The 11,970-nt window shown below is 34.4% G+C and overlaps 2 protein-coding genes across 2 annotated transcripts; one reads left to right on the plus strand and one right to left on the minus strand.

Moving 5' to 3' along the window:
* The first annotated feature begins 639 nt into the window (after nt 1–639).
* On the plus strand, nt 640–6,014 carry LOC110710299 (protein FAM32A-like). Its single transcript, XM_021888581.1, has 3 exons — nt 640–901; nt 3,350–3,489; nt 5,547–6,014. Exons 2-3 carry the CDS (start codon nt 3,351–3,353, stop codon nt 5,780–5,782), a joined length of 375 nt encoding a protein of 124 aa, XP_021744273.1. The 5' UTR covers nt 640–901; nt 3,350; the 3' UTR covers nt 5,783–6,014.
* Nucleotides 6,015–9,270: 3,256 nt separating this feature from the next.
* LOC110710283 (leucine-rich repeat extensin-like protein 4) lies at nt 9,271–11,647 on the minus strand. The gene has a single exon (XM_021888555.1). It carries the CDS (start codon nt 11,494–11,496, stop codon nt 9,334–9,336), a length of 2,163 nt encoding a protein of 720 aa, XP_021744247.1. The 5' UTR covers nt 11,497–11,647; the 3' UTR covers nt 9,271–9,333.
* Between the last annotated feature and the right edge of the window lie 323 nt (nt 11,648–11,970).

The following is an 11,970-nucleotide window of genomic DNA, read 5'->3' on the forward strand; positions in this document are numbered from 1 at the left end:
AAAGAGTTCTCTAGTGGAATTTTGAATTTGATTCAATTTCACGGCTGTGAAATGCTAACTTTTCAACTAGTTTGAATCTTGCTTGGTACTCCGTATACGAAGTATAATATTTCAATTCATGTTTTTTTTTTAATTTTTTTTTCTTTAATGGTAAGATGAAGGACCTCTCACAGGTAAGTCAATCCAACTCCACAGGTTAACGCTTGAGAGTAGAGGGAGAAGATAAGAGAATCCCTCAACTCCCAAGCATTTTTGTTGTTTATGGGATTCAAACTCATTACCTCAAAATTACAAGGTGAGTTTCTCACTCCGTATATTTTAATACTTGATCATATAATCGTATGAACCACAATGTAAATACTACTCCCTCCGTTTTTAAATATTTGCTTCACTTTTTATTTTCGGCCGTTTTTGAATACTTGCTCCATTTCCTTATTTGGAAAGCTTTTACAATATTTAATTCATTTTTCTCAACTAGTGGATCCAACATAATTCGTATTTTAGTAATTTTATATTCTCTCCTCCGATTTTATCAACTAATTTTTTTTTTACAATTTTTTATTCTTCCACCTACCCCACTATCTCTATATTTATTACTTTGAGCAAGTATTTAAAAACGGGGGAGTAATACCTAAAAAAAAAATAATAAATAAAACCTAGTACCTAAATATGGAATTGATATTTCTGGAAACTATTGTTTATGCCGTTTTGGACAACTCTGGAAACTACTGGGTACTTCACAAGACTACAAGAGCTCTCTTGATTTCTCTCTATTTCTTTCCTTCTCAACATCATCTCTTAGTCCTTCTCTCTGTCTCTCTTAACTTTGTTCAACTTCTCCATCGATTTTCAAACATCATCTGCGATTATCATTGCGTTCTTCTGCAATTTTCTTCTTAAGGTACGTGCAATTTCATCATTATAGTGTTTACTTAAGCTTTAATTTCAATTGCAGCTTGAATATTGAAGCCTTTGAATCTCTCCTTCCTTCTTTTTCGCGCAATTTCTTTCGATATTTGAATAATTAGCAAAAAATTTGTATAAAACACCATTAATCATGAGTTTGTTTGATGATCTGTTGTGAATTTTGGTATTTTGGCTTTAATTGCATTCCTAGGGTTTGGCTCTTAATTGATTTTTTAAAATTATTTCAATGAAATTATTAGGATGAATTGGCTTCTTGTAGATTGTTTGAGTTTGGAGGCTATTGGTTTTTGTGTACCAATGTAGGCGTTAGAGAGAGAAACTTTGAGTTCGTTCATGAATGGTGAATAATATGATTGTGGAATCGATGTTGTTGATTACTGAATTTGGAATTTTCATGCTAAGAATAGCTAGGATTTCCAATTTTGAAAGACTATAGTGAGATTGAAGGGGTAGCAAATCAACGATTAAATAATTCTTCCTGAGAAAATGTAGTGGTAGGGTTTTTGAATGATTGTATGATTTGATTGTGAAGATGGCGTCGTTACTTGCTGATTTTGGAGCTCAAGAAATACTATTGTGAGTTCAAGGGAGGAGAAAATTAATAAAGAGTGAATTGATCATTTGATTGAAATATAGTGACGGAGTTCTAATATAGTTTTAACTTGTGGATCTAAGCTAGTCCTTACAAGAATCCAGAGGTCCAGACCTTCTTTTGCATCATATAAGACATCTCTCATATCTCATCTGGTGTCCTGCCTCATTTTGATTCCGAGGTATTGATATGGCGAAATAAGAAAAGGCGTGATTGCTACAAATAAGTTAGTTGTGGGATAGACAAACAATAACTTTACACTGCCAATGAAGTTTTTGCCAAAATTTTGTTGACACTAAAGGTTTTAGCATTTAGACTCCTTGGGCATGCTTTGTAGCTAATGAGCCTCAAACTGATTCACCAAATATAAAATTAAAAAGTAAATGAATTTTCACTAGGTTCAGATGTAATTCCCTGAGGATCATCCTTTGGCTTGGGAATACAAATTTCATATCATTTGTTGGACAAACTGATCATGTTAGTAAAAAACTGCTAATTAGGTTAACAGTCATAGCTATGCAGTGTTTTAAGTTTAAAGCCAACTTATTAGGTTAACAGATTTAATATTTTAGTGGTTTCAACTTTTTAGTTCTGCTTTTTTTGTGATATTATGATGTAGTTGACACAAACAAAATTTGGTTTGGCTATAGTAAGCCTATGTGGATGGTATTTTCGAATTTCATGCATATTTTGATTTACATTAAACAAAAAGTATTTCGGAAATAAATTGTGTGAGAAACAAGAAAGGCAATGCTTACTCAAGAGCTTGGAAAAAAAAAACCAAATAGTGAAACATGGGATCATGATAAAAGAACATCATTTTAGCATTTGATAAAAACATAAATTTAGGGTATGTTCTTTTAGTTCTAATTGTGTGTTCCATCATGCGCTCGTGTATAATAGTATCTAACTAGGACTGCGATGCACGGTTTTAACAATGAATTATAGTATCTTTAACATATATTGAGAGGACCACACAACTACTCGTTCAAATAAAAATAAAAAAAAAAAAAAAAAAAAAAAAAAAAAAAACCACTCATAAAAAAAAAAAAAAAACCCCTCATAAATTCATAGATAATTAAGAGAAGATTAATCTAAAATCTTTTAAGGTAAAAGAAAAGGATTAATTAAATGAGAATCAACCATAGGAGAGTATGAGTTTAATAGAGAGGAAGGAGTAATGTATTTTCAAAATTAACAGTTAACTTAAAGCCAATGAAATTATTAAGAATATGAAGGGTATTTATTAGGGGAGTGCATGTAGTCCACATTTAGACTCAGTCCATTCAAATTTCCAACGAAAATAAGGGTAATACTCAGTTTTTTTTTAGCTAAAAGAGCGTTACCATATACCATATTTGAATTGAAAAAGGTTAGATGGGCTTAGCATTTGAGCGGGAAATCTTTTCATGAGGTAGTGCCGCGTGTACAACTTTTTAAAAAGATGACATTAGCTGTTGCTATTTTAGTATTAGTTATAGATTTGTAGAAGAATGGGATGTTAAGTGTATGTAGAGGACAGTAATGTGAATAGCTTATTGTGATCAGCACAAAGTATGACTTGAACAATTTTCACTTAGATCACATCTGTAAGATCTACTTTAAAAGGAGACCATATTCCCATATCCCAAGAAAGTGATTTACCATATTGATTTTGCTTAGGGATCTTTTGATTCAGGATTTTCAGGAGAGGGGGATTGTGATGTATGTGAGATGTTTGATAAATGATATCTGATTATTGTGGAGAACTTAAGACATACTTTTATCTTTTTTTTTCTTCTTCTTTTTTAATCAATGTTGAGATTTAATTTCTACTAATGGAATATGTAGGATGTCGGAATATGAAAATGTTATTGCTGGAAAGTTGAGGTTGAAGGGAAAAGCACTTGACGTGAAAGCAGGTGGAATTACGAAGAAAAAGAAACAGAGAAAGAACATTGAACGGTTTATAACTGAAAAAACTGCCACTGGTATATTTGTGTTTTCCTAGTCCCCTTATATTTCACTTACTTGGTATCTTTTTCTTTGATGGATATTTTCCTTTCATTTTTGCTTCCTCAGATTAAAAAGGAGAGGGAAATTTTAACATGTAACGCAACCTTTCACCTTTTTTGAAACAATTACATTTTTGTAACTTCTACTTTTGAGAATTTTGGTATGATGTGCTTTATACTGTGCATTGATATGTTTGAACTCTTCTATGAACCATGATGCTAATATATATATTTATGATTGTCAAGTATATATTGTTATTTCACTTCTAAGGCATTCTTATCTTACTAGGATTGAAGTGAAGCTTGAAGAAAGAGGAATTGCAGATCTAGGATCTAATTACACCATACCTCGCATTGGTGTATACTTTTGATCACCAAACCTCCTTGTCTAATGCTGTTTCAATGCTGTCATGACGTTGCCAACTCATGTATGTTATACCTATCTACCAATATGTTGCAAGCCTGCAACTCAATGTCAAACATGTTTTCTTTCTATGAATGCTTACAAATTGGTGCATCCATTGCTTCATTTTTCCTGGATTCCTTGGAAACCTACTCTGCATTGGTTGCCTACCAAATGGGAATATGGGATATCAGTTACCTACTTACCTTGATGACCAGTTATATTACGGCCTGTATTTCTCTGTCTTCCCAAAGTCCACTGCATTGATTGGTTTCTTGGAACAAGTTGTTAAGTTTGCTTGTAATTCAATTATTATTTCATTCCTTTGGGTTTATCATTATATGTTCCCAAATTTAGCTCAACTATGATTGTTCCAAAACTGTTTATTTTGTTCGTGTTATTCAGATATACTAAACTCTAGACATGACACCATAGCTAGGTCAAAGAACTGAAAACATTTCTCAAGTTCTCTATTGTCACTCTGGTCTTGTTCCTTTTTGCCTTATACTATGTATCAGTACCATATGGATTAGCCCTTAGTCTTTACTGATTTTAGCGAGAATTTCTCTTGGAGTGTTTTCCAGTCATATGAACCTGTGGCTGATATTTCTATTCTGGCAAGGATTAAAATTCAGAACTAGAGTTTCAAATGTTAATATTTGTCTCTAAATTCGGTCGGCACGTGTATAAGAAGCTTTGCTTTGGCTAGGTGTATTGGTATAGTCTCTAGATTTTCTAACAGTTTTGCTCTTGGTCAGCCAAAGAAGTGATCTATCAGGGGTTGGGTCTTAATTTTCTCAATTTTGTTGTTGCATAAAAAGTTATCTTTACATTATGTTTGGATAAAGAAAGGCGAAGGAAAAGAAGGGGAGGGAGGAGAAGAGGAGGGGAGAGAAAGGGAGGGGAGGGAAGAATGGTGAGTTTTTCCTTCCAAATCTCTCCATTGTTGGAGGGATCAATTTCCTACAATTTAATCCCTCCATTTCTCTCCCCTCCAATTCCCTTCCTTCCTCATATGTTATCCAAATGAAAGATACCTCATCTCTCCATTTCCCTTCCCTTCCTTTCCCTCCATTTCCTTTAATCCAAACACACCGTTAGTGTAAAAGTTAAATTGAATGGATTCCTTAGTCCTGTTTTGTTTTGTTGTGTGTTACTGTGGAGGTGAGGTAGGTGATGTCCTCATAAAGAAGCATTAAGAATATCCGGTACAATAGGATAAGGATTGACAAGTGTTTGTATTCACATTTTTTGTCTATGGAGACTACGCTAATGCTAGCCTCAGAAAGCCCTTTTCAAGATTGAATTGTAGCTTTGATGATCATGTTTTACTTTAATAACTGTGTTGCTGATAAAAGTTGTGCAGCTAGTGCGAGTTCCTTTTTGACCGAAAATGTCAATCGAGACTTTTAACTTAAAATTTTCTGCTTAGAACTTTGATTCTATAAACCCTTAACATGTTTCCTAATTTGGTAATTATATTAGGAATGCAGTACATATCTACCTGTTATCTGATGTGTGCTTGATGTCTGTGGTCTACTATTGTGTTCTTTTGACTGGATTAGCATCACTGTTATCGCTGTGTTTGCATAAATGGGCTGAAGCTGGAAACAAATGGTAATTTTGACAGATCTTGTGGAGATAAATACTGAGAAAAATGTGGACGGTGGGAACGAAGTGTCTGCTAACTATGGTGAACGGCTCACACCAGCTGAGAGACGATACCTTGAGCAGTGGAAGCAACTTGAAGTAAGACGACTACTCAAGAGTGCTAACGAATCACACCGCGATCGGGTTCAAAGATTTAACCAGTACCTGGCAAATCTGAGTGACCACTATGACATTCCAAAAGTGGGACCTGGTTAATTTTTGTATCAATTAACATTGTTTGACTTCTATTAGGTGATAGTTGGATTTAGGATTCTGATTGATGATTGAGATTGTATGACAGACCTGAAAATTCTGCCACATTATGCAGCTGGGGTTGTGTTATTATGCCTAGAATCAAATCCAGATTGTATGAATCAGCAGACATGTTTGAGAATTGTAGCCATTTGTTGCTGGATTTATGATAATTGTTAATATCTTTGTTAATTTATGCCATTTCTCCAACCTTATCAGATTCATGCTTAAAATTCCGTGACTGCAGGCAGATTTTCTGCATTCATCAGATGAGGATAATGTTAACCGCCAAATTGACCATTTGTTTCCATTTCTTGAATTTTATACAGGAAACTTTACAATACTAGTCAACCTGTCATAACCAGTATAACCAGATTGCCCACATTGGGAAGATACGGAAGTGAGTCCAACTAATTTCCTAATAGTTGGGCAACTAACACACCTCTTTAATCCTCAAGCAAGTCCGATAAAACTTTAGCACAAAATTCAGTTGATCCTCTTAACTGGAAAAACAGTAAACAAAAATTCAGATGTTAATTCTGACTGTACTTATATTTATATCTGAAGAAAAAAAGTAATTAGATCTCGTGATTGAAATTATAGCAGTAAAAATTACAGCTTCAACAAAAATTCAGATGTAAATTTTCACTGTACTTTTACTCATATCCGAAGAAAAGGAGATATTATTAGATCTCGTGTTAGAGCAGTAACAATTACAGCTTCAACATTTATAGCATTGCACCAAAAAAATAATGAAACATTTATAGCAGGAAGGTCTGAACACATGCAGCTGATAACAAAGAAGACAGTATATGAACAATAATTGTTACTATTAATCATATTACGTGCAATTTAAAGACGGCCACATGTTATGATCATATTTATTCATTTTCATGAAGTTTCTCTAATCCTTCCTATTGCTAAAATACAAATACGTACGAATTATAATTTATTATAAACCATATATATTTATGAATTTGATAGTTTAGACTTTTTATGTAAAGTGACTATCAATGTGTTACTTGCAATCACGTAAAAATATTTAGTTGTTCACCATGACTATAATGTATTTTCCGGCTGGCTTTAATTAATTATTGGCTATTTCTTCATTAGGTAACATAATATGACCATGATGATTATGATCTTATTGAAGAATATCCTGGATTTCATCATCAACTACTTACGAAGTATAAGATTATAATCAATTAGGTGTACGTTATATATCGAGGTCACCAAGTTCTCTCTTATATTAATTCTTAAGCATTGTATTTATTTATGTAGTTTATACTCGAATTTGTCAAAGTCTTGGTTAGTGCCGGCAAATAATTTATATCTAGAAGGCAGAAAACTTCAAGATTTGAAGTAGTTAGATTAATAATTTGTGGCATTATTATGTTTTTGTCCTAGTTAATCCATTTAATTAATTCAAGAAAATTACATGAATTCATACTTTTTTCCATCTTTTTTTTTCTAGTTAAATTCTATTTTTGTGTAAGACCATTTGGAGACAATGGCAGTTGGCAGACAAATCATTTTTTTTTTTTTTTTTTTGAGGAAAAGACAAATCAATTTAGATCACCTGAAATTATTAATTAAAAATATAGTTTCTCGAATATTTTTCCAATCTTGTTGAAAATTGAAATTTTTTTTCTGATTTTTGGGGACTTCTCAAAAAATTTTGGTTTTCCTTTTTTGGGAGTCAGTGTGTGTCACATACTTGTTTTAATGGAAATTTTTTATAAGAGTTAGGCCTGTAAGGTATCCAAAGTGAATTACACATAGATACCTAAAAAAAATTATACTACTCTCTCCATTTCAATTATTTGTGTTTTTTCACGGTATTTAAGAAATGAAAGGAGAAAGTGGATGAAATACATAAAAAAAATAAAAAAAAATAAAAAAAAAAGTGAAAAGTACAATTATAGACAAAAGTTAGAGAGGGGAAAGTACATGACATACATAAAAAAGATAAAAAGTACAATTATTGAAAAAAGTTAGAAATAGTGGAAAAAAGTACAAAACAAGTGAAAAATTCAAGGGTAATTTAGGAAGTACAATAACTAAAGTTAAAAAAATAAGGGTATAATGATCTTTACATACTATTCAAAAATAGAAATAAGAAAACATTTTGGTTCTCAATAATAGGAAAACAGGTACTATAATATGAGACGGATGGAGTACAGATATATGCTTTCTTCATCCTTATTTTTCTTATAATTCTTATAAAGTGTGAAAGTTTTGTAAGACTTGGGAAAATATAGAAAAGTTCAGAAGAACATGGGAAAGAATAAACCTTGTTTGCTCTCAAAATAGTTACGGACATAGTAGTAGGATCGAGTAATAAGTTCATATTGCTAAATGGTCGATGAGATAATAAAATATTTTAGGGATCGATGGAGTTTTAGGTGAGATTGACTTACACTAATTTGTCACCTCGTCTCTCTTAAAAAAAAGGCGAGTTCATCATATCTTGTAGTAATCTGTTATAACATCGTTTAATTATAGATTTTAAAACAATGATGATCTTTATATTCCTATTTTTAACTTGGATTTATTCTCATGTGAGCACCAAATCATTAATCATATGATATATCATATATTCCATTATTGGAGCTTATTTACCTTCACAATAATGGTTCACACATCTCAATTTGTTTTTCCTATTTTTTTTTTTTTTTTCAAAAAGGAAAGAAAAGTCAAACAGAAAGGACATATAGAGACGAAGCTAAAGGAGGTAAGTAGTAAGTACTCAATCAAGACCGGCACAATATTAGCGATGCTTATTATATGATACACCCAAGAATACACTCGATATATATAAGCCTCTTATAGAGTATTCACCATAGTACTTTGTCTAGTCTAGCTTAAAAATTCAGAATATGAACGTTGCAAACTTGCAAATTTGAAGAGGGGGGGCATAATCCGTACTTGAAGGACATTAAAGTGCTTTTACTCGATGCAAAAATAAAACAATTGAATGGGGCAGACAACATAAATTTTGTAGCACGAGCCAACATTGAAAGCAATAATATAAGGGAGTTGACAGATATCATCAATAGTAATAATTCTAACATTATTAATTCATATCAACAACAAATTAAATTAAAATAAACTAATAATGAAAACTATTGTACAAAAAAAATTTATAGCTGTCAACGAATATTGAAGAATCAGATCAACTTATATTATGTATATTTGCTGTGTAATTACTTGGTATAATTTACTGTATGTATACGTATGTAACACAAAGAAGCACAAAAGTAAAATTAATGAATCTATCAAAGTACATATTATTAATAAAAAAAAAAAAAAAAAAAAAAAAAAAAAAAACGTATAATTTAAAGAATCTGTCAAGTTTTTTTTTTTTTTTTGAACTTCCTGACATCATTGGAAGGATTTGTTATGACAAAATGTGATGAGATGAGATGAATGTATGATCAACCCCCAAGAAATAATTAATGAACATATTATAACATATTACAAAATATGATATGAAGATAATGGGGTGTAGTTAATTAGTAGCCTGGGAAGATTGGAGGTGGTGGTGAACCGTATGAAACACCGTAAACTGGTGGCATTCGTGTTTCGCCGTGTGATGGCGGGGGTGATTGTTCTGATGGACATTTTCCTTTTGGTGGTGGAGATTGTTTATGGTGGTGTTCCGGTGTTGATGGGGTGTATGATGGTGTTGGGGAATATGTTGGTGGACTGTATGACGGCGTTGGTGAATATGTAGGGGTATCTGTTGGTGGACCGTATGACGGCGATGGTGAATATGTAGGGGTTGTTGATGGTGGACTGTAAGACGGCGATGGTGAATATGTAGGGGTATCTGTTGGTGGACTATATGAAGGGGTTGTGGATGGGGGACTGTAAGACGGCGATGGTGAATATGTAGGGGTTGTTGATGGTGGACTATATGATGGTGATGGTGAATATGTAGGGGTATCTGTTGGTGGACTATATGAAGGGGTTGTTGATGGTGGTGTGTAAGACGGCGATGGTGAATATGATGGGGTTAATGGGGGTGTGTTTGATGGCGATGGTGAATACGATGGACTATTGTATCCTACTGGAGGGGGTGTTGAGTATGCAGGGGAAGGAGTGTACCCTGAGGCGGGTGGTGGTGGGGGTAATGATGAAGGTGGATAATTCGGAGTGTTGTAAGACGGTGTTGACGGTGGTGGAGGTGAGGAGTAGTAGTAATCTGGTGAAGGAGTGTAGGTTGGTGGTTGGTATGATGGGGAAGGAGTATTATAGCTTGGAGTAGACGGTGTGTTGTACCCTGGTGATGGTGTGTACGACGGAGACGGTGAGTATGACCCTGACGATGCTCCACCGAAAGAAGTTGGAGGTGGTGTGTATGACGGCGATGGTGAGTAAGTTGGAGTGTAAGACGGCGATGGTGAGTAACTAGGAGTGTAAGGTGGTGGTGAATAGGTAGGAGTATATGATGGCGAAGGCGTATACACAGGCTTCTTAATACAACCAAATGAGTAACAATCAACGGGTGTAGCCAGCGGTGAGGCACACTCCTCAGCGGACCTTTGATTCGCCTCACCAATGATACAATTTTGAGATCCATCGATAACCTTACCGGTCCCGGCCAAGGCGGAACACGAGGGTGCATCGCCAGTAAAGTAATTGTGGGAGTATGTAAAGTTTTGGAGGTTTGGAAGCAAGCAAATAGCTTCTGGGATAACACCAGTAAATTGATTGTAACCCACATCTAATTGTTCCACGCTAGCCATTCCATTAATGGTTAGTGGCAATGACCCAGATAAATTGTTGTAGCTCACATCGAATACCGTTACGTGTTTGAGGTTACCGATTTCTTCGGGTAAACATCCCGAGAGATTATCATTGGACATTATAATCTCATTTAAGGTGTACCCCATGTCACCAATGCTAGAGGGAATGCACCCTCCTAGCTCATTGTTAGCCATGACCAAAACCGAAACCGGGGAATTACCCATGTTTTTCGGGATCCCGTACTTGAACCGGTTGTTATTGATGAAGAGGGCGTCGAGTGGCTTGTCGAAGATGGCGGGTGGGATCGGCCCCTCGAAGTCGTTGAACCGGATGTCTAAATACTTCAATGAGGGTAAATTTAGGAGGGCTGGAGGGAATTTACCAACGAACCGGTTGTTACTTATATCTAGCTCGAATAGTAGTGACATTGAGCAAAATGATTTTGGGACGGTCCCACAAAACCGGTTAGAGTTAATGTGGAACACCGCGAGATCGGATAATAATCCGAGCTCGTCGGGGAGGTATCCGGCTATGTCAGCGTGGTTAAGGTCCACGCTGGCAACAACCCGGGTTGGGGTGTTATCATAAGTATTACCATAATACGAGTCAGAACTCGTATTAGGTAGCATTGCACAAAAGACACCATTATACGAACAAACATCAGGACCCTCCCAATTTCCCGTGAAATTAGAGGGGTCCGATAACATAGCGTTTTTCCACGCTTGAAGAGCAATGTAGGCTTTACGAAGGTGATCATTCTCAAACTGAACACTGGGATCAACCGTTACATTTTCGGGACCATTCGACGAGTCCATCGGGTTGTAGTAGCCGTCGACGCTGCCATCAGCGATCGACGAATGTACGAAAGAGAAAATGAAGAGGGAAATCAATAAGAGGACGATGTGTGGAGATGGAGAAGGAGCCATCTATGTTGGGGTGGTGTAAAGAGAGAGAAGAAAGAAAGCACAATTTTTGAAAGTTTAGAAATGAATCTTGGTGTTGATATATGGTGTTACTTTGTTGGGTATTTGTTGACGTGATATAAAATAATGTTTTACTGGACTACTACTAGTTAGTTTTAATTATTTTTATATCAATTTAAAGCTAATATTTATTGGGCTGCTGGCCTGACATAGACATTTAATTTTTGTACTGGTAGACTATTTCCCATTATTAGTATTTTATTATTCAAATAATTTTTATAAACATAATATATAATTACAAAAATTAGGAAGAAAATTAAGGAAATTAAAAGAGTTGGTGAGCTGTGATTGGGAGAAAATACATTGGATGTCTGTGTGTTGATTGAATGTTAAGTTAGTGAGTTCCTCGTCTTTCAAGAAAATAAAATTAATAAACATAAAAAATATTAATAATAATAAAATTTACAAAAAAAAATA

This window comes from Chenopodium quinoa, unplaced genomic scaffold (genome assembly GCF_001683475.1).
Source record: "Chenopodium quinoa cultivar QQ74 unplaced genomic scaffold, ASM168347v1, whole genome shotgun sequence".
NCBI classification, from domain to species: Eukaryota; Viridiplantae; Streptophyta; class Magnoliopsida; order Caryophyllales; family Amaranthaceae; genus Chenopodium; species Chenopodium quinoa.